Raw genomic sequence first — 22194 nt, forward strand, 5'->3', positions numbered from 1 at the left:
ATTCCTCAGCACCACATAAGCAGAAGAAAAAAAAAAGCCAGAAGTGGCGCTGTGGCTCAGGTGGTAGAGCGCTAGCCTTGAGCTGAAGAGCTGAGGGACAGCGCCCAGGCCGAGTTCAGGCCCACAACCAGACCCCCCCCCCCCCCAAAACAAATTCAAGGTTGAGATCACTCCATATGTGTCAGTCCTTGTTCAAAGTGAAAAACTTTTTAAATAAGAAATACTAATAAAAAAATACATCTCTGCACAAGTGTCAATGTGAGAAGTCAGTGTGCCACTGCCACCCAACAGTGCATCCTCAGCCCAAGGCCGACTGCACAGCCGGCTCTGCTCTCGTTCTGAGGGGAAATGGTTCTGGCCACAGCCCTGGATGGGGCTGAGCGAGGGGCCCGAGGGGAAAGCTGAGGAGGCCCTGCCCAGACAGGGCCCTGGCCCGAAGGCTCCAGCTGGTGGAAGCAGTCTGCGCCCACATGCTGCTCTTGCGGCTACAGAACCCACACTTGATCTGCACAGCTCCTGTCCTCTGCACTGGGCACGGGGCCTAGGTCTCACCTGCAGATGCACTTCCGCACACACCCGCGCCTCTGCCCACTAGTGGGCTGCGTCCTCTTGGATGACCTGCAGTGCTCTCCTGGCTCTGAGGAGGCACGGGCTGGCGAAGGCGGCTCTCACACAGCTAGGCTTTCTTTCTGAGCCTCCGTCGCTTCTGTTGCCCGCATTTCTCTCTCCAGGTGGACACAAGCAGCCACCGGTGCCAGGGCATGTAATTCAGAGAAACATGTCCCCCCACACTGGGCATGCCAGGCTAAGAGCGAAGCGTAGCCAACACTCAGCGGCAGGGCCCGAGGGAGAAGAGCTCGCCACCTCATTCCACTACACAGGCAGTGCTTGGGGGCTGGAAAAGGGGTGGGGGCGGGAGGGGCTTGCCTCAGGCATCGCCTCTGATCCCTCATGCAGGGCTTCCGGTCCTGCCAACAGACTAAGGACCCTTCCTGCCTCCTTCTTGGGCCTGGCCTTAATGAGGTCATTATTTCTGGCTGCCCAAGAACATAGCACACAGCCATGGGGTGTGTGACCTGCATTTCCCCTTCCCGGTCACACATTCAAGGAAGGCCCACTGCAGGCCAGTCAGTCCTGTCTCAGGAAAAGGTGGTGGTGAGATCCTTCTCCTTCAGAATCTGAGCCAAGTATGGCACTCGTACACACACACACACACACACACACACACACACACACACACACACACACACACGATTCAGATGGCTTGAAGACCACTGGATAACTGACCTGTTCTTTCAGTTCAGACCAATGTCTTAAGACCCTAGGGATATTTCATAATTGCCTGAACATATCAGAAAACAACAAGACCCCAAAGGCACTTTACCTTTGCAGAGCTCTGTGAGCAGGAGAAACTCAGCTTGTCCAGTGTCTGATTCCTCTTTTCCTATGGATGCTGCAGAGCAGAACTGGACAATGTTGGGGTGGCCAGAAAGTTTTTTCTGCAGGTGTCTTGTTAAAAGAAAATTAAGTATATGAGCTGGGAAAGTGACTCAGTGGTAGAGTGCTTGCCTGGCATGCAAGAGGCCCTGGGTTTGATTCCTCAGCGCCACATAAGTAGAAAAAGATGGAAGTGGTACTGTGGCTCACGTGGTAGCGCTAGCCTTGAGCTGAAGAGCTGAGGGACAGCACACAGCCCCCAGAGTTCAGGCCCCATGACCAACAAAAACCAAACCAAACCAAACCAAACCAAAACAAAGTATAAGTGTCCCCAACTCTGCATCTAATAATAAATGTACACAGCATTAAGAGGCTGTGGTCACAATGCCTGAACTGCTGTATGTGTCAACATTGTCAGAGCAGAAAGATGAGAGAGAGGCAGGTGGGAACAATGAGAAGGTGGAGGGTGTGGGAGGAAGCCAGTGAAGAGAGCAGAGCTAAGCAGGCAAGTGGGGTAAGCAGACACAGCGGGAAGGCTATGAGGAGTGACCATGTCCTCTCTACCACAGTTCATGTGGCCAACAGGCCCCTCTCAGCGTGGGCAAGCTTGAAGAAAAAGGGAAACAGGTTCTACCAGCAGTAGGTGAGGCTTCCTGCTTATGGGAGACGTGTATGGTAAAGTAAAGCAGGCAAGAAGAGCCCTGTACCCGGCCGCGGACACAGGGTGAGCAGGGTGGCTGGTAAAGAACCACATACCTGAGGGCTGGCAACTGTGGCTCTCCACACCCCTGGCCCGGCCGTCAGAAAGGTGGGAAGGGGCTCTCTCCGGGGCCAAGGGCCCACTAGTTAGGTGTGGATACAGCCCCTTGGTTCCACATCTCTAAATCTTTTCACGTGTGCTAGTAACAGGGCTTGACTCAGTGTCTGGTGCTCTCACTCAGCTCTCTTGCTTATGGCTAGTGCTCTACCTTTTGAACCATGCCAAGCTGGCATTTTGCTGATTAACTGGGGATAAAGTCTCATAGACTTTTCTGCTCAAGCTGGCTTCAAACCATGATCCCAGATCTCTGCCTCCTGGGTAGCTAGGGTTATAGCTACCTCTAAATCTTTTACTATGACCCAGGGAGTAGAGAACAGGGAAGAAAACTTTTCACAGAAATGGTCTACAAAAGTATGAGAAAGCAAAAGGTCAACTTTACCAAAACCAAATAGAACCTCCCAGAAGCTTCCTGGCACCTGGGGTCACAGCACCTTCCTAGCACCGACGCTCAGTCCTGGAAAAAGGATACCAAGAAGCAAACTTCCTGAATGATGGCTCTGTTCTTTTCCTCTTCGTTGGACAGTAACCTCTGTCAGGGAACAACACACACACACACACACACACACACACAAAAGATTGAAGTGTTTATTTTCTGCTGTATATATCACTTTGTCTCAGACAAACACCCCAGAGAATCAAAGCACAGTGTCTAAGGGACATGGCATCTAAGCGAGCATAACTGGTTAACTACACATGAACATCTTACTTGAGAGAAGCCCAGAGACCTTTAAACAACCTTTATGAGCCAAGAATACAAGAAAAAGTAGAGACAGGCCACAATAAAACAAGACAGATGAAGAGATACAAGAGACAGTTAGTAGATATGGGCATACACTATGGACCTCTAAAATCAGCCAAACTTGAGGGTTCACTGGCCAAGGTGAGGTCACCTGGGGTAACCAGCCAGAAAAAGCTGCTAAGCCTGCTACTGTCTCTCTTGACTAATGCAGACACCAGATCTAGAGAGGCCCTCCCACTAAACACAGGTCACCCTAGGTATGAACATGAACTCTGTATGAGTGAACTCATTCCTGGCCCATTACTTTGGCACATGGAGCAGAGACTGCAGTCCACAGCAAGGCCACTCTGAGTGCTCCTCTCAAAACTGACCCATTCCCCAGATGTGGCCGGCAGGTCCCAAAAGAGTCCTCAACCCAGCTGAGTTGTGTTTCTAAGGTGAACCCTTACAGCAGTGGGAGGCAAGACTAGGACCAATGCAAACTAAGTGTGAGGGCCCCACCTCTGCCAGCAGCTCAAGGTGTCTTTACAATAAGCAGAAGCCCCCACGAAATTCTTTATTACCTTTAATGCATATTCTCTGCCACTTCCCAGATCTTGAGCTTCATACACAAATGCAAACCCTCCTGAAAAATTAAAAAAGACTTGCCAGTCAGTGCTACAAGTTAGGCTAGGTAAAATACAAACCAGGCTGTCGCCAAGGACACTCATTTCCCACAGAAAGCCACAGCCCAATTCACGCACTGCAGTCCCCACGTGCTCTGCTGGAGACTGGAGGGAGGAGCCTGGAGAGACCAAGGAAGGGCAGGAACACCAAACGCCAGTACTCTGAAAACCATCAGATTAGACAGACACGTTCTAGACCAGCTGATCAAACTCAAAAGGAAGAATGGAGAAACAAGAAGGTAGGAAAGTGGCCTCTTTCCTCGCTTACTGTGCTGAGCGCCGTGACCTGCCTGAGACCCACGAGGGTGAGTGCAGGCTCTCTGAGAACACAGGCGCCTAACGGCCGCCCCTGCCTCTAACTGCTTCCAGAGCCAGCCACCCACTACGCGATGCCACGGCCCATGGGCGACTCATGCAGTGCGCCACCCAGTGTGGAGGGTCAGGGCGTCAGCATGCTGCCCCTGTCCGGCACCCAGGAGGGTGGCCTGCAGGACCAGTGTGTAGAAACTACTTGTAGCTGTCAGGTACAAGTGTAGCTCGAATGAAGGGATTTGGGGTGGGGAAGAGACCACTTAATTACTGCTAGTTTTGTGAGAATAGGCACAGATGCAGCAATAACAGAAGACTAGGAGATGGGGTCATGCTTTTCTGTGTTCCTATGGAAACTATCAGCATATTTGTTTTTTATAGGTTTTTATTCACTTTCCCAACATGCTATAAACATGCCCCTGGTCTGCCAAGCAAGCGTTGGTATCCTGTACAATGGCAGCAAGGGCCAGAAGCTAGCTTACTGCTGGGACCTGTTTTGAAAAGAAAGTATCGCCGGGCGCCGGTGGCTCACGCCTGTTATCCTAGCTACTCAGGAGACTGAGATCTGAGGATTGGGTTAAAAGCCAGCCTGGGCAGAAAAGACCGTGAGACTCCTATCTCCAATAAACCACTAGAAAACCGGAAGTGGCGCTGTAGCTCAAGTGGTAGAGCGCTCGCCTTGAGCTGAAGAACTGAGGGACAGTGCCCAGGCCCAGAGTTCAAGCCCCATAACCGACCAAAAAAAATAAAGTGTCTTGGGTCTGGGAATGTGGCTTAGTGGTACAATGCTTGCCTAACATGCATGAGGTCCTGGGATCAATTCTTCAGTACCCACATAAACAGAAAAGGCTAGAAGTGGTGTTGTGGTTCAAGTGGTAGAGCACTAGCCTTGAGCAAAAGAAGCACAGTGCCCAGGCCCTGAGTTCAAGCCTCAGGACTGGCAAAAAGAAGAAAAAAAAAGAAAGTATCTTGAAATAATGAGACAGAAAAAGAGAAAGAAGGTGGCCACTTTTTTTTTTTTTGGGGGGGGGGTCCGGTCGTGGGGCCTGAACTCTGGGCCTGGGCGCTGTCCCTCAGCTCTTCAGCTCAAGGCTAGCGCTCTACCACTTGAGCCACAGCGCCACTTCCGGCTTTTTTTTCTTTTTGCTTATGTGGTGCTGAGGAATCGAACCCAGGGCCTCGAGCATGCAAGGCAAGCGCTCTACCACTGAGCTACCTTCCCAGCCCAAAGTGGCCACTTTTTAAAGAGGAAAATGCCGACCAGCACCACTCATGAAGCTGTACCCAAAAATTAGTAAGTTCTTCATTCTCATATAGAAAGATATCAGCCAATCAAACCTAACAATATATAAAGGGAAATATACCAAATAGAGTTGGTTTAACATGAAAATCACTTAAATTTTATAGTTTCTAGGTATAATTCGGGGGGGGGGGGTCAGTTGTGGGCTTAAACTCTGGGCCTGGGTGCTGTCCCTCAGCTCTTTAGCTCAAGGTGTGTGTTCTACCACTTGAGCCACAGCACCCTTCAGGTGTTCTGTGGTTTATTGGAGGTAAGAGTCTCATGGACTTTCCTGCCCAGGCTGGCTTTGAACTGCAATTCTCAGATCTCAGCCTCCTGAGTAGCTTGGATTACAAGAGTGAGCCACCAGCACAGGCTTAGGTGTAATTTTTTTTTTTAGGCTCAGTTTTTAAGCTTCTTACAAGAAGAAAAATCACATCACAAAATCTGAAACTCAGCAAACCAAGAATACAAAGCAACTTCCTCAACCAGATAAAGGGTGGTTGAGAAGGACTAGCATACCTAAGAGGACAGTGACCCAGGAACAAAGGAGGAGAACAGGTCTGAGTCACTGGCAGACAGTCCCTATCTTTCCAGAGGTTCTAACCAGTGCAACCAGATAAGAAAAGAAAATTAAAGACATTTAGGTCACAAAGAAAGAAGTAAAAGTACTTTTTTTTATTTGCAGATAACATGATCTACGTAGAAAATCTGAACTCTTAAAAAAAAAAGCTACGTGATAATGAGTTTAGAAAAGTTGTAGGATATAAAAACCAGATACAAGGTGGCTCAGTGGTAGAGCGCTTGCCTTGCATGCATGAGGCCCTTGGTTCAATTCCTCAGCACCACATAAGCAGAAAAGGCCGGAAGTGGGGCTGAGGCTCAATAGTTGTAGAGCTGAGGGACAGTGCCCAGGCCCAGAGTTCAGGCCCCACGACCGACAAAAAAAACCAAAAAACAAAACAAAACAAAAAACTGTGTTTCTACACACTCAGAGGTAGGCAGAGATTTCTTAAAACCATTAACTATTTGGGGAAAAAAAAGATAAACTATACCGAATAAAAAATTTCTGCTCTTTTAAATATATTGGTGACAGTATCTTTACAATAAAAAAATTAAAAAAACAAATATGCTGGAGAGAGGATGAAAAAAACACACACACTAAGTTTTGCAAATCACCTGAGAAGGGACTTCTATCTAGAAAATATAAAGAAAAACCAAAGTCTAAGAGCAGGAACACAGGCCCTACGCAGACAGCAGAGCTGGCTGACTGAAGCACAGCTGTCCCACAGACAACCACCATAACCGTCAGGTGGCGCTGCTTCATGTTGTACTTATATACCTCACTGGCCTCAAGTTCACCAGGAGCTCAACCAGCCACCCTGGCTTGCTTGCCTTCCTCACACAGCCCATTTCAGAAGCTGCACCACAAGAAGCCCAAACAGGAATACAAGCCATCTCTGACATGCTTGATTCTCCCAATTATCTGTCTTTTAAAAACAATGAAACTGGGGCTGGGAAGGTGGCTCAGTGGTAGAGCGCTTGTCTTGCATGCATGAGGCCCTGGGTTCGATTCCTCAGCACCACAAAAGCAAAAAGAAAAAAGCCGGAATTGGTGCTGTGGCTCAAGTGGTAGAGCGCTAGCCTTGAGCTGAAGAGCTGAGGGACAGCGCCCAGGCCCAGAGCTCAGGCCCCATGACCGGACCCCCCCAAAAAATAAATAAAAACAATGAAACTTAGAACAAAATTTGAGATTGTCAGAAAGCTACCATGGCTCCAAAGTTCTGCCCAACAGGCCCATGTCCCACTTTAGGTCCAAATTCATGAAAACCATTTGATAGCAAAATCTAGTCTATCATGAGCTCATTTGGGACAAAATCTGATGTGAATTGTTACAGGCAGTTTACAGACTGAGAGAATATTCATTGAATTTAGATATACAAAATACCCAGTTTATTCTCTGAACCGTCTTCCTGAATTCTGAAGATGTAAACCCTCAAGGGTCTGTCTTACAGTCGTGACTGGAGATCTCCTGAACCCCACAACCTGCTGCCGTCCGGGAAGCTCACTCACATCCTCGTGAAATACCTGCTATAGGCTGCCTACCCCGCTTCAGTTCAGAAAGAAGCGTTAACGAACTCATTAAGTCTAACAGAAATTATGGCTCATAATTATGCAGGTTATTTTTACCTCCTAGTTGGCTCCAGTGCAAAAGAAGTCAATCCCATGTCACCGTGACAGTGGCTACTCCACCTGTCTCAACCCCATGTGGCCCACTCAAACTCGTGCAACTAGGATGGCCTCCCACCAGCAATAATCTTCTGCCCCCAGTGGGTGCACTCCAATTCCTCCCATCCTGAGACGATACCTCGCTTACTCCTCCCTGGAGCCTCCTGGCTCCCCACAACGCTGTACTGCCTCACCCATACAACGTGGCCATTGAAGTGTGTCTTACGTTCCCCAGGAGCAGAGGCTAGGTCCTGGGTACTATGAATTTCATGCAAAGTCAAGACAACTGCCTGGCAGTTTTGGAATAAATGAATTGATCTGGGGAATGCTTGTCATTGTTCTAACAGGGAACATTTTATTTCAAGACATCAGCACAATTGTTACCTCCAAAGGGAGAAGGATTAGGGTTAGATTTTTCTCACCTAATCACATTCAAAATCTATGACTACAGCATTTCCAGAATAAAAGCATATTTGACTCCCTTTCCTGCCCCAACAATGTACAAACGACCACACGAGGCCAGGCTGACTCTTCAGCCCTAAATGCTGGTTAGGGTTCTACTCTCTCAAAAGAGGGAAGCAAGCCAATAGGCAGAATACAACTGGGTTTAGCTGGAAGACCTGACACACCTTGGACACCACAAGACACAAGGTAAGGCAAGTCTAGAAGAGAAACTAGAACTCCATTAATGGTCACTCCTGTGTGAAGCTCAAGAATCTACAAACAAAAATGACAGTAGATTGACTTCAAGACACATTACTGGCTTTGTGTGGTGAGACACACCTGTAGTGGTCTAAGGTGTAGGAAGATGGCAAGTTCCATTCCAGCCTGAGCTACATAACAAGACTATCTCAAAAACAAAACATCACAAAACAAACACATAGCTAAAGACCATGTCACTCTCCAAGGTTCTCTATGGGTCACAGTTAATGGCTCTGCTTCCTATAACTTCCAAGAGATAACACACAAAGAGATGTTGGGGGTAAGACAAAACAACCTGTGAGAAGAGAACCCAGAACCATGGGGCCCAGCACAGTGAAGTCTACATCACTAACAATGTGTGCAGCCAGAGACCGTGGGGCTCCCCAGAACTCAGATGCAAGCCTGCTCTCCCGGACCCTCGCTCTGGACATGATAAAGAGCCATGTCTACTTAAGCCTACCCCTCTTCTCACCTCCAGACACTGCTCACCGCCTGAGTCTCTTGGGCCTCCCCAATCCACTGTCTGGGCCTCTTCCCTAGACCTAAGGAGGGTCAGTTCCAGAACTTCTTACTGGACTGCCACTCTTTAGTTTGAACCCAGGCCTGATGCAACCAAGAATCCAATCCAGACACAACTGCCCTTAGCAGGACTTGTAGAGCTACTGATCCACAACCCCCTTACGGTCAATCTCTAGCTAGGTTCGGTGTGACTCATGCCCCCAGTAGAGGCCCTCCCCAGCTCCAACCTCCTCTCAGCAGACACCCTGCCCAATATGACCACTTCTGAGCAGAAGGCCTCCCCAGATCTGTCCAGGGGTCTCCGCAGAGGCCTCCCGGCTCTGCCCGGGTCTCAGCAGAGGCCTCCCCGGTTCTGAGCAGAGGCCTCCCCGGTTCTGAGCAGAGGCCTCCCCGGGTCTCCGCAGAGGCCTCCCGGCTCTGCCTGGGTCAGCAGAGTCTTCCCCGGGTCTCCGCAGAGGCCTCCCGGCTCTGCCCGGGTCTCCGCAGAGGCCTCCCGGCTCTGCCCGGGTCTGAGCAGAGGCCTCCCGGCTCTGCCCGGGTCTCCGCAGAGGCCTCCCGGCTCTGCCCGGGTCTCCGCAGAGGCCTCCCGGCTCTGCCCGGGTCTCCGCAGAGGCCTCCCGGCTCTGCCCGGGTCTCCGCAGAGGCCTCCCGGCTCTGCCCGGGTCTCCGCAGAGGCCTCCCGGCTCTGCCCGGGTCTCCGCAGAGGCCTCCCGGCTCTGCCCGGGTCTCCGCAGAGGCCTCCCGGCTCTGCCCGGGTCTCCGCAGAGGCCTCCCGGCTCTGCCCGGGTCTCCGCAGAGGCCTCCCGGCTCTGCCCGGGTCTCCGCAGAGGCCTCCCGGCTCTGCCCTGACTCCACCCCAGCGGCGACCCGGACGGAGCCGGCCGGGCCCCCGCAGGGACCCCCAGCCCGGCCGTGCGCGCCCAGCCGGGACGCTCCCGGCTGACCCGACCCGCGGCCCGGCGACGCCCTGGGCCGACCCAAGCCTCACCCTCGGCCAACACTCGCCGCACCCGCAGGCGCAACTCGCCCAGCTCCACCGTCTGTCCCACGAAGTCGCTCTGGTCGCGGCCGGCGGCCCCGCCCAGGGAGCCCGGGCCCGCCAGGAAATCCAGCGCGGACTGCAGCAGCGACATGGCGGCGGCCGCTCGGCGGCGGGCAGAGCCAGACCAGGGCCTCGGGGCGCGCAGGGCTCGGTCTCCGTCCCGCCGGTCAGCGGCTGCCGGCTCACAGCCCCGCCATCTTCCGCCCGCGCCGTGACGTGCGCACGTCGCGTCCTGACGCACATGCCCGCCCCTGCGCGGCGAGCGGAAGTGCGCCAGCCTCACTTCCGCCGCGCCGGCGCAGAGACGCCGGCTCGCAGCGACTTCCGGCGGGGAGCTCGCGGGCGGCGCGGACCGCAGGCGAGGTGCGCGGCCCGGCCTGCGCCGGCCCCGCCCCGGCCGCCGACCCCTCCCCGGTCGCCAGCCCCTCGGTTCGGGAGCGTCCAGTCCCTCACGCAAGGTCCTGCCTCAGGGGCGGGGCGGGGGTCGGAGGGCCGGGGGCGGAGGGTGGGCGGGGCCGGCGGCCGGGGCGGGGCCGGCGGGCCGGGGGGCGGCGGGTCGGAGGGCGGGGCCGGCGGGGGGCGGAGGGTGGGCGGGGCCGGCGGGTCGGAGGGCGGGGCCGGCGGGGGGGGCGGAGGGTGGGCGGGGCTGGAGGGCCGGGGGCGGAGGGTGGGCGGGGCCGGCGGGTCGGAGGGCGGGGCCGGGGGGGCGGAGGGTGGGCGGGGCCGGCGGGGCGGAGGGCGGGGCCGGCGGGGGGGCGGAGGGTGGGCGGGGCCGGCGGGGCGGAGGGCGGGGCCGGCGGGGGGGCGGAGGGTGGGCGGGGCTGGCGGGGCGGAGGCGGAGGGTGGGCGGGGCTGGCGGGGCGGAGGCGGAGGGTGGGCGGGGCTGGCGGGTCGGAGGGCGGGGCCGGCGGGGGTGAGGGCGCGGCGCGGCGGGGCCGGGGTCGGCGGGCCGTGGCGGGGCCCGGGGCCGGGCCGGGGCCAGAGGGCGGGACGGAGCGCGTGGTGGCGACGTTGGGCGCGCGCGCGGCCGGCGGCCTGGGCCCCGGCGGCCGGCTTCGCGGCGAGGCTCCCGGGGCCGCGCCGGTGCGCACGCGCTCCGGTCGTTCACCCTCGCCGCCGAGGGCCGAGGTGCGTGAGTTGCTACCAAGGACTGACGGGAGCGGGAACGCTCCGCGCGGCCGGGCCGGGCTCACCCCCTGGACGCCCAGCTGTTGGAAGCGCCTTTAGAGATGACCCACAGCCGCTCCCTCGGCCGCCGAGTGGGAAAGAGGAAAGCGCGCACCGCCAGCCGCCGCGGCGACGCCGGTGGAAGTGAGCTGTGAGGGGCTCCACGTTCGCGGACCCGACGCCAGGCCCTGAGCGGAGGCCGGAGGCCGAAGCCTCGGCTAATGGGAGGGGACAGGCCCTGAGCGGAGGCCGGAGGCCGAAGCCTCGGCTAATGGGAGGGGACAGGCCCTGAGCGGAGGCTGGAGGCCGAAGCCTCGGCTAATGGGAGAGGACGCCTCGGACGGGCCAGCAGCGCGCGGGTCTCGGAAAAGCGCTTTCCACCGGAAGTTTCCTCAAAGAAGACCCCAAATTTGGAGAGACTCGCGGGGAAGGCCTGCCAACAGTTAAGGAAGCAGTGACACCTTTCTGTGCAGAGATTCGGGGAGGACGGGTTTCTGAACTCACTCCCAGTCGCATTGTTCCAATCCCCGAACTTGATGAAGATGACTGGAAACCGGGCTGCCGGCGTTCCTGCACATCGTACACGTGCAGTCACAGTCGTTTTATTTTTCTATCAGGGAATTACTGTAATCCTCCATTATCGCTGTGTGTGACACTCAATTTCCTCCATTATCACTGTGTGTGTGTGAGAGACACTCAGTTTTCTCCATTATCACTGTGTGTGTGAGACACTCAATTTTCTCCATTATCATTGAGTGTGTGTGTGTGTGTGTGTGTGTGTGAGACACTCAGTTTCCTTGTTCCTCTGTACTGTCAACGATGCCTCAGCTGAGACCAGCATCCTTTTCAAAGTAATCTTTCACTTTTCCATATCCAGCTCCTTGTTTTGTGGCTAAACACTTCACTGGCACGCTCAGTGAAGTGTTTCTACTTCTTCCAGGCTCAGGTGACCTCCAGGCTCCCCCACCATGTCCAGGCCACAGACTCCAGAGCAGCCTCTGGATGCCCAGGGAAACTCATCTCCACACAGGAGGGTTGAAGACTCTGGGGAGGGAACCCAGAATTCCCACCGAATGCTGGGCTTCAGTGATGCACTCCTGTCCATCATCGCCACCGTTATGGTCAGTGCATGGCCCATCTCAGACCCACACTAGGTTGTTGGCACATCCTATGGTCCCCTAGAACCCTAGGCAGTTGGAGGTACACAGTATTGTCCTCAAGACCAAGCTTGATACCACTGTCTGCAAAGGGTGCCCTGTCCATGAAGTGTCTCTCAGTTTCTTTTGTCTTTGTTCTTTTAGATCCTGCCTGTGACCCACACGGAAATCTCCCCAGAGCAGGTAATGGGAACAGGCTGTACTTTGGTACATGTGGCTTGCCCTGGGCTTGAGGAGCTAACTACATCTTGTAAGCACCAGAACCCAAAGCAAGGTGCTGGTGGAGCATGTAGGGCAGGGCATCTGTGCATCTTCCCAATAGGGTTTCTTATCCGTGCAGATGTGGGCAGTGGACAAGGCCGAATCTTTGACAAGCAGCAGTACCTTCATTCTGGTGAAGCCTCCTATGTGGGGCCCTAGCTAAAGAGCATGGGCTACCTCATTATAACACTCCCTCTCACTTTATCAAGAGTAAGAGCTCTGCCTCGATCAGAATTTCCTCCCTGCGCCTATCTCCAGCTACAGGCTTTCAGCCAGTGTCCACCTTAGCAGGCCTGTCCTGTTTGTGATCCTACAGGCACTTTTAGAGGTACTGTTGCCTATGGCTGTTTGGAATTGTCAGTTTGACCCTGTAGTGGTGTATCTATGTTCCTCCAAAATTCACTTGTCAGAATTTAAATCCCCAAGTAATTAGGAGGTGCTTAATGACTAGAAGCCCTTTGCCCTATGTTATTTCTGGTGTCTTAGGCCACCTAGATAACGCCCTCTGCAAAGATCAAACCCAGATTACAAAGCTGTTGGCAGCCAAGGTCCTTTGCCACTTGCAGTAATGGTTTTGAGGCTTGTGTAAGGGAGGCTGCTGTGGTAGCGTCCAGCCTTGCTGGACCTCAAACAGTGCAGCCTGATGGCACTCTGAGGCTAGGGCCCTGCTTAAGGCTTTCACTTCTGGTCTGCGGCAAAGCCGTGCTCTCGAGATGACCAGTGCTATGTTATACATGTTGCTTTGTTTTAATGACAGTGTTCTTTTACTCTAGCAATTTGACAAAAGCATACAGAAACTTCTAGCAACTAGAATCGCTGTCTACCTGATGACATTTCTAATCGTCACAGTGGCTTGGGCAGCACACACTAGGTAAGGGTTCAGTCTTTTTCAAAGCAAGGTCCTCATTATTATTACTTGCTCGGGGATGGTGCCAGGTGCAGTGGACAGCTGTAGTACCTTAGAGATGCATTGTTCTCAGGTTATCGTGGGTCCCCGATCACATGCTTTGTCCCAAAGGGGTTGGGGTCAGTAGACCACCCTTTCTTGCCCTGAGACCTCTTCTTCTGGGCCTCATGCTCAAGATAGTGAAGAGTGGACATGCTCACTCCAAGGCTCGGCCTGTCTGTGGAACCACTCAGAGCTCTGCTAAATTTCCGATCTGAGGTGGGAGGCTAAAGTGTCCACCTGGTAGAAACCATTGCAAGACCAAGACAGCAAGGAGAAGGAAAGCCCTGTTGGCATGACTGTGTCCCATGAAATGCCAGCAGATCATGACCCCTCCTGTGTGGAGGTTAAACTTACAGGATGTGCTGAAGGGCCCAAGCTTTGTCCTGGATAGGGTCCATGATACAGGGGCCTAGATCTATGGGGCCCCAGCAACTGACCGTGTGCAGACAGGGACAGGAAATATCCAGAAGTGACACTGGGGTGGTACAGGTCAGCCTACTAAAAGGAAATGCTTGTCAGGGAATGCTGGAAGTGCGGGAAAATACATGAATTCTGTTAAGTACTTGCCCCTGTGCTGAACATGTCACCTATTACTATCACAAGGATGTTCTCAGCAAAGTGACTTTGTTCTTGGCGCCAACAGGACTTTCCTCTCTGCTTTCATTATTCACGGAGCACTTTTTTGTGAGGAAGAGAGGAAGAAGGGCTCTTCTGCAAACCTTGCCTGGACCAGTTTTTTGGTTCACTCACTAGAGATCCATACCTGCTGTGGAGCACATCCCCAGCAGGGTGGGTGGCAACCGGGAGAACCCGCAGCAAGCTTCTTGTGTCTGCTCTGCTTCCTACCTGGGCTGCTTGCCTGCATACATGGTCCCGTCATGGGTAGCTAATAGAGCTGCCATCTGTGAGCAGCTCAGGAATAGCCCCTGCTATTCAGCTTGTTCGTGAAGAACACAGTCCTGAGTGAGCTGGTCCAAGCACTGGACTGGAGGCAGAGTTTCCAGGTTGTGGATTCTGGCTCTACCAAGGCCAGTGCAGGAAACCTCTTGCCACACAGGACTTAAATCTGCCCACCTGGGACATCTTTCAGCCTGGCTTCCCTGACAGCCCTCAAGCCCTAGAGCTACCATAGCATATTTCTGCATTTTAGCTGTTGAAAATCTCTGTGTTAAAAAGCAAGATGGTGGGGATATGAGAGAATTTGTTTTCTCTCAATTTTCCAAAGTTCATATGCAAGGTAGTATTTCATATTTGTTCAAAAGTGGCATCTTCTTGTATGTTGATGGCTCACTCCTATAATCCTACTACTTAGGAAGCTGAGATCTGATGATCTTGCTATTTCCAGCCTGGGCAGGGAAAGTCCACGAAACTCTTATCTCCAATTAGACACCAAAAAGCTGGAAAAGGAGAAAGAAAAAAAAAGCACAGGGAAAATACCCAGGCCCTAAGTTTAAACCCCAGAGCTTTTCTTCCCCCTCAGAAAAAGTGGTATCTTCAGCCAGGCACTGGTGGTGCACACCTATAGTCCTAGCTATGTGGGAGACAGAGATTGGGAGGACCAGGTCTTCAGGCCAGTCAAGTTGAAGTCAATGAGATCCCATCTCTGGGTGCAGTGACATGAACCTGTCACCCCAGTCCAGGCCCATGCCCAAGCAGGAAGTCAGATCTGACCTCCAAGTTAACTATTGCAGAAAAGGGCTGGAGGTAAGCTTCAGCAGTGGAGCGCCTACCCAGCAGTCACTAGGTCCTGAGTTTAAACTCTTACCACGAAGGCAAAAGAAAAAAAAAAGGGAAATAGTTGACATTTTAACTAGAAAATACTAGGGAAGGTGTGTATGTGCTTAATCTTACTGCAGTCATCTTTGAATGATGGCCCATCTTTTGTTTTTCTGAACTTTAGATTGTTCCAGGTTGTTGGGAAAATAGATGATACGCTTGCCTTGCTCAACTTGGTGAGTTTTTTTGTTCTTCAGGGAAATAACTTGAGTTTTAGTTTAACCCAGGAGGAAGGGGAGGAATCGTGAGCTGCTGTTCTTGGAACCTCGAGCTGCTTAGGGCCTAGAATCCATTCCGTACCTGGAAGCTCCTCAGAAGTCTCCCAGGGGACGCATTTGTGCCATCAGAGGCATAGGCTTCTGAAGTGTCTGGGCTTGGGCTCTGAGACTCTGCCTAGCCTGGCCCCCTCTGGAGCAGTGGGGACCTGGGGTCCCTTGCTGCCCCCCCCGGGGTGCCCCTCCCTCCTCTCCAGGTTGCACAGTGACCATGACCCCCTTCCTTCCAGGCCTGCATGATGACCATCACCCTTCTTCCATACACAGTGAGTAGTGTTCAGCCCCCTGCATCCCTAAGCCTCTTCCCATGTGTGGCTGTCCTCAGAAATGCAGACCACAGGCTGCAGAGGAGAAGGGTCTAGAAAGCTAGAGGCTGTCACGCTAAGTGGAGGAGGGAGTTCAGGGTTCCTGGAGGCAGACACCCCTGAGCGAAGGGCTGCTGATGCCTTCCATCACCACCCTCACCCACCGCACAGTCCTGTGCTCATCCTGATGTGGGTCGCTGGCTCACACAGGCAGAGGATTCAGATCTGAGGGACTTCCGATGAATCTGATATGGTATCTGATGATACTGTTTCTTTAAAAGCCTGAAACAGCAGTGGGGTTTCTGCCACGATGGGCAAGCCCACCACCTCCACACTGCTATTAGCCACTCTGATAATCGCCTTCCCAATGCCCACACAGAGACAAGGAGGCTTACTGTGCCCTAGCCAGGGTCTGGGAACTGTGGTAAATGTCAGGATATTTTGTGATTTTTTTTTTTTTTTAACTCAGTTTTCTTTAATGGTGACCTTCCCTGATGTTCCTCTGGGCATCTTCTTGTTCTGTGTGTGTGTGATCACCATTGGCACTGTACAGGTAGGCAGGGTGTATGTATATGTGTGGATTTGCCATGGAGCATGCAAATGGGGTACCTGCCCTGGACTTCCACATCCCAAGGAGCCTAGACTCTGCCTGTGAACATAGGTAGGGTTTGGAATACTCAGAACCCCACCTGCTGACCAAGCCCACTCTTCCCACCCTAGTATCCATTCCCGGGACATCCCAAGATACTTGCCTGCCCTAGAATCCTTTTAACCCCAAGTTCCTGCATGTGTGCATGCGTATGTGTGTGTGTGCACGCGCACGCGCCCGTGTTTATGCGCACGTGTGTGTGCACTCATGTGCATGTGTATTGGACAGCCCAAGGGCTGGCTGGCCACAATATTCCCTCTCCTTGTTTCTTCTGCAGGCACTGATTGTGGGGTATGCCTTCCACTTCCCACACCTACTGAACCCCAGAATCCAGTGTTCTGCACACAGGGCCCTGTCCCGGCAGCACATCCTGCGCCTTGTCCTCCGTGGCCCAGCACTGTGCCTAGTTGCCGCTGTTTTTTCCCTCTTTTTCTACCCTATGGTGAGTATTGGGTCACCCCCAGGGGAGCTTAGTCTATTCTCAAAAATCAAGGCCTGGGGCTGGGAAGGTGGCTTAGTGGTAGAGCGCTTGCCTTGCATGCCTGAGGCCCTGGGTTCCATTCCTCAGCACCACATAAACAAAAGGAAAAAAGCTGGAAGTGGCGCTGTGGCTCAAGTGGTAGGTAGAGCGCTAGCCTTGAGCTGAAGAGCTGAGGGACAGCGCCCAGGCCCATAGTTCAGGCCCCACGACTGGACCCAAAAAAAAAAAAATCAAGGCCTAAGTTTAACGGAACAAGAGCACTAGTAATAGAGACAAATGCTAAGGCACGTTTCAGCCATAGAAGCTGTCGTTGACTGTAGAAACTAACCTGTGGTACAGAATCAACATGAGCACTACTGAAAAACAGAATTTTTCAACCAAAGCATCTGGGGAATAGTGAAAAAAAAAAAACAATTGTTATTTTAAATGTGCTGCAAGCATTTCAAGAGCACTGTAAGCATAAAACAGTAAGGCCTGTGGCCACTGCAGAAGTCATTCCTTGAGGCTTGGGCGGGCTCTCCCTCCCACGTGAGGAGTGTGATGTGCAGGGTGAGGTCCAGAGTGCTGACAGGTAGGTGAGGGTCAAGCAGCACACCATCTGGGAAGCAAGCCCCAGCCATGCGTGCCTTCAGAGACTTAACCTGATGCTCATGGGGCAGGAGGGAGGAGTCCCAGAGTTGCTGAGAGTCAGTGGCACAGGCTGCCTTGTGGAGAGGGGGTCACTGGCCCCCGCTGGCCGAGGTAGGAACATGGATGAGGGAGGCAGGTGTGGCCAATGTGTGGAAAGGAGTGGTCAGAATGATCAGGCAGAGCTCTGGAAAGACAGGTGCACAGCAAGGACAGTTTAGAGGGACCACAGTCTTAGAGGCCAGTACTGGCTCGAAAGGTAGATCTTTTCCATGGGTATAACCAGGTGGTTCAGGAGTATCTGACAGGGCAGGACCAGAGGTGAGTGATGGAGCAGGGCAGGCAGGCAAAGCCTAGGGCAGAGGTCCATCTTCTGACAGCCTGGACATGGGGCTGGGAAAACTAGACAGGGCAGGTGAGGCAGGTGGCCCGTAGGAGAGGCTGTGAACTACTCGAGTTCGCCTGTGTTTGTAATATGCATTGAAATTGTATTCGTTTTCACTGCCCAATGATAATTCAGTGTGTCTGGGACACACTTTGCCTGCCATTCTCAATTGACTGACACTTCAACATTGTGGCCTCTTATACATACTGCTCCTGTGAACATGTGTCTTCATATCTTTCAGTTATTTTCTGTATGTGCCCAGAACAAGGATTGCCAAATCATGGGGTCGTTCTGACTTTGCTTTTTTATTGTTTTTGTTTTTTGCCAGTCCTGGGGCTTGAACTCAGGGCCTGGGCACTGTCCCTAAGCTTCTTTTTGCTCAAGGCTAGCACTCTACCACTTGAGCCACAGCACCACTTTCAGCTCTTTCTGTTGATGTGGTACTGAAGAATCGAACCCAGGGCTTCATGTGTGCTAGGCAAGCACTCTACCACTAAGCCACATTCCCAGCCCCCTGATTTTAATTTTTTAAGGCACCCTATACTGTTTGTTTGTTTTTTTTTTGGGGGGGGGGGTCTGGTCATGGGGCCTGAACTCTGGGCCTGGGCGCTGTCCCTCAGCTCTTCAGCTCAAGGCTAGTGCTCTACCACTTGAGCCACAGCGCCACTTCTGGCTTTTTTCTTTTTGCTTATGTGGTGCTGAGGAATCGAACCCAGGGCCTCATGCATGCAAGGCAAGCGCTCTACCACTGAGCTGCCTTCCCAGCCCCCCATACTGTTTTCAAGTTGCTGGGCTGTTTACGGTCCTGCCTGCACTGAGCCGCCTTCCCAGCCCCTCATACTGTTTTCAAGTTGCTGGGCTGTTCACAGTCCTGCCTGCAGTGCTCAGGTTGTGCTTTGGCCACACCACCTGTCACTTTGCCTTTGTGACTCTAGCTGTCCTGATGGCTGTAATTTCCCTAGGGACTAGGATACTGAGCAGCTTTGCAGCTGTTTGGCTTGTTGTGCATTTACATATCTTCTTTACAGAAATGTCTTTTCAAAGTCTCTCCTGTTTCTTAGTTGGGGGTCTTTGACTTCAGTTGAGCTCTGCTAGTTTTTTATGCATTCTGGATACTAAGCTCTTCCCAGGCAAGCATTTTTTCTTCTGTTCTTTATCTCTTTAACCCATACATCCTTATTTCAATAAAGGACAATTTCCTAAAGCCAGGTATGGTGGCCCACATCCATAATCCCAGCTACCTGGAGGGCAGAGGCAGGAGGATCGAGAGTTCAAAACCAGCCTGGGCAAAAGTAGCAGCAAGAATGTCTCAAAAACAAAAAGAGGGGGTTAGGTGGGTGATAGCTTTCCTAGTATGTGCAAGGCCCTAGGTTCAAATCCCCAGTACTCAAAAAAGAAAGGAAGTGGCTTAGTGGTAGAGTACTTGCCTAGCATGCATGAAGCCCTGGGTTCAATTCCTCAGGACCACATAAACAGAAAAAGCCAGAATTGGTGCTGTGGCTCAGTGCCCAGGCCTTAAGTTCATGCCCCAGGACTGGCAAAAGAATAAAGAGAAAAGCAAAAAGTCGAATTCCCTGGTTTTCCCTTGTTACTCCTGCCGTCCCTCTCTGGAGCAGCGGGATGGGATTCTTGGCTGTCTAGGTACCAGGTGGTAAGCAGTCTCTGCTCTGAAGGAGGCAGACCCTGATTTGTCATGTCTCCCCACAGTCATACCTACTGATGGTGACCATCATCTTCCTCCCCCACGTCAGCAAGGCCACCAGCTGGTGCAAAGTCAGGCTCATGGGTAGGTGACCATACACCTCTACGCTGAGGCCCCTGAGAGGTGCCACTGGACCTCAGGCCACTCCTGAGAACTGTTAAGTGGGGCCGGGTGTGAACATGTAGTAGCCCTGAGCTTGCTCCACTGTGCACAGCCCAACCCTGGCTCTGGGCTTACTGGGGACGGGCTGCAACTTACCTTCAGGATCTGTGCCACTTCCTTTCCTGGCCTAGGACACATTCCTGGCCCTTGGGGAAGAAAGCAGGGTGTGGCTACCCAGGCACCACAGCCCCACAAGTGGCTGGCTGCCCCTCTCTCCTGCCACGCCCACAGGCCGCCAGGAGCCCCCAGCTCGTAGTGTGGAACCTTTCAGTTTTGACCTGCATGCACCCCTCAGCAAGGAGCGGGTGGAAGCCTTCAGTGACGGTGTCTACGCCATTGTGGCCACGCTTCTCATCCTGGACATCTGGTGAGGATCCCAACTGGTCTGCCCCAGCCTGTCTGCCAGGTAGCAGTCTGAGTTGGTATCTAACCCTAGACACTCCAGAAAGGCATTAGTTCAGTGCCAGCCTTCCCTTGGGTGTCAGAGCTCTATGCAGTGAGAAGGTGAGCCAACCTTAAGAGGTGCAAACCCATCCTACCAGCTCCCAACCTGACAGCCCAAGCAGAGGCTAGGGTGCCAGGGAGAGGCAGCTTCTGCAGTGCCACCCTGCGCCCCCCACCCCAAAGCTCTGCTCAGAGGGATGAGTTAGCTCCCCAGGCCCTAGACCCTTTCCATATCTCATTAGAAGCCATCTCCTTCTTCCACTAATGGCTCTTCTGCTCAGCCTGACTTGTCAATGAAAACCTGTTAGAGCGCTCATCTCCGTGCTCACTTTATTTCCAAGTTCAGTCTGCCATCCCAAGCCTCCCAGCCCCCTTATGCTGTAGTTCCTTAGTTACATTCCAGTGCACTCTTACTTCATTAAATGTGTTGCTGCACTCTGGCTTTATGTTTTGTATCTGATAGTCTGACTCTTCTGGTACTGAGTATCCTTTTCCTACTATCAATTTTTCCTACTGTCAATTTTTAAAAATTGAAAGCAGATGTTCCCAAGTACCTGATTCCGAAGGCCTAAACTTAAGGAACATTCCTGAACAATCTGGCTTTGTGTCTGCCCTGCAGCCAGGGCTTGACTGGTCATGGTCCCTGTAACCTATAACCAAGGACTGGCAACTGCAGCCGCGGCTGGGGTGGGGAGCATGCCCTTTATGCAGGGCTGCTGCCCCTGCTGAGAAGCTGCTTGAGGTCTCGCCAGCCCAGCCTGGCTCTGCCCACTGTTTTGCAGAATGTAGGTCTTGCCTGCGTAAGGGCCTTGTCGTCCATGCCCAGTCGACAAGATGCCATTGCTAGGCCATGCCTTGAGAGAGCGGCAGCTGCATCAGGGTGCCCTTGGTTTCCAGCATGATCAGCAAGATGCAGGGCAGAAGCAGGGCTCCGATGTGGAGCTGCCCCAGCTGTAGTCTCCCATCAGGGACTCACCCTGCCCAACCCACCAGCTTTTGGACTAGCAAGTAGGGCTGCCACTTGGCAAGGAGCATACATCAGTTACTGCAATTCAGGCGAACAGAGGTAACTTACGTTCAGTACTTTAAGTATATGTAAGTGCAGACTAATGAGCATTTTGTGTGCAGCTAGTGTAAGCCAGCCATTCATCGGAAACTCACTTTGCTAGCCCACCTCTCCGTCCCTCTGAAGGCTGGTACAAATGCCCTCTGTTCACACTTCCCAGTGAGGACAATGTTCCAGACCCCAAGGACGTGCAGGAGCAGTTCCACGGCAGCCTCGTGGCCGCCCTGGGTGCACACGGGCCACAGTTCCTGGCGTACTTCGGCTCCTTTGCCACGGTGGGTCTGCTCTGGTTTGCCCACCACTCGCTCTTCCTGCACGTCCGCAAGGCCACGCAGGCCATGGGGCTGCTGAATACCCTCTCGCTGGCCTTCGTGGGCGGCCTTCCCCTGGCCTATCAGCAGACTTCGGCCTTCGCCCAGCAGCCCCGCGACGAGCTCGAACGTGTGCGCGTCAGCTGCGCCATCATCTTCTTTGCCGGCATCTTCCAGTTTGCCATCTGGACAGCGGCCCTGCTACGCCAGGCAGAGACACTGCAGCCTTCAGTGCAGTTTGGTGGACAGGAGCATGCCTTCATGTTTGCCAAGCTTGCACTATACCCCTGCGCCAGTCTGCTGGCCTTTGCTGCCACTTGCTTGCTCAGTCGGTTCAGCACTGCCATTTTCCACCTCATGCAGATCTCAGTACCCTTTGCATTCCTGCTGCTGCGTCTCCTCATGCGCCTTGCCTTGGCAGGCCTGCGGGCCCTTCAAGGCCTCCGGCCAGCACACCCTGTGCCCAGCCAGGCAGAGGCTGAGGCTCAGTCCCGGCTCCTGCCTGCCTCCTGCTAGCACCAAGGAGGCTGCTGCTCACCACCAGAAAGATGGAGCCGAAGAATGGACTGGCAGGGGACCACTGTGGCCCTGGGGCTACGATCTTACTTGCTTGGATATTCTATCCATTGTGAAATACTAAGGTCTGTTTTAGAGTACAAAAATTGTTCTACTTTTTGTAGTGAGGAGCTCCCGGGGACTCATTTTATTGCTTTGACTCATCTACTTTTCCTCTTCA

General features: G+C 53.2%; 2 protein-coding genes across 4 annotated transcripts in view; one reads left to right on the top strand and one right to left on the bottom strand.

The window, feature by feature from the left end:
• Nucleotides 1-9954, bottom strand: part of Gak (cyclin G associated kinase) — a 61201-nt gene extending 51247 nt beyond the window's left edge. For both annotated transcript variants that reach the window (XM_042672762.1, XM_042672761.1), the window contains exons 1-4: nucleotides 9688-9954; nucleotides 3560-3621; nucleotides 2727-2786; nucleotides 1385-1499 (exon numbers count right to left, since the gene is read on the bottom strand). In XM_042672762.1, the coding sequence (XP_042528696.1) occupies nucleotides 1385-1499; nucleotides 2727-2786; nucleotides 3560-3621; nucleotides 9688-9832 (382 nt within the window). In that variant the 5' untranslated portion in view covers nucleotides 9833-9954. The remainder of the gene's footprint in view (nucleotides 1-1384; nucleotides 1500-2726; nucleotides 2787-3559; nucleotides 3622-9687) is intronic.
• Nucleotides 9955-10113: 159 nt separating this feature from the next.
• On the top strand, nucleotides 10114-22137 carry Tmem175 (transmembrane protein 175). Of its 2 annotated transcripts, none has more exons than XM_042672765.1 (11): nucleotides 10114-10199; nucleotides 11849-12029; nucleotides 12210-12248; nucleotides 13100-13197; nucleotides 15176-15227; nucleotides 15557-15592; nucleotides 16101-16184; nucleotides 16558-16722; nucleotides 19481-19559; nucleotides 19869-20004; nucleotides 21308-22137. In XM_042672765.1, exons 2-11 carry the CDS (start codon nucleotides 11877-11879, stop codon nucleotides 21972-21974), a joined length of 1509 nt encoding a protein of 502 aa, XP_042528699.1. In that variant the 5' UTR covers nucleotides 10114-10199; nucleotides 11849-11876; the 3' UTR covers nucleotides 21975-22137. The 2 variants fall into 2 exon arrangements, with proteins under 2 accessions (XP_042528699.1, XP_042528700.1); XM_042672766.1 differs by lacking the exon at nucleotides 10114-10199 and adding an exon at nucleotides 11381-11759.
• Nucleotides 22138-22194: the final 57 nt, after the last annotated feature.

The sequence above is a fragment of the Dipodomys spectabilis genome, unplaced genomic scaffold, assembly GCF_019054845.1.
Source record: "Dipodomys spectabilis isolate Male_0828 unplaced genomic scaffold, ASM1905484v1 ptg000771l, whole genome shotgun sequence".
NCBI classification, from domain to species: domain Eukaryota; kingdom Metazoa; phylum Chordata; class Mammalia; order Rodentia; family Heteromyidae; genus Dipodomys; species Dipodomys spectabilis.

Excerpts from the sequence above, each read along its gene's own strand:
- Tmem175 (XM_042672765.1), top strand. The coding sequence starts at position 11,877 with ATGTCCAGGCCACAGACTCCAGAGCAGCCTCTGGATGCCCAGGGAAAC. Across the intron at positions 15,593-16,100 it reads TCACCCTTCTTCCATACACA|TTTTCTTTAATGGTGACCTT; the intron begins GTGAGTAGTGTT and ends TTTTTAACTCAG. Across the intron at positions 20,005-21,307 it reads CTTCTCATCCTGGACATCTG|TGAGGACAATGTTCCAGACC; the intron begins GTGAGGATCCCA and ends CACACTTCCCAG.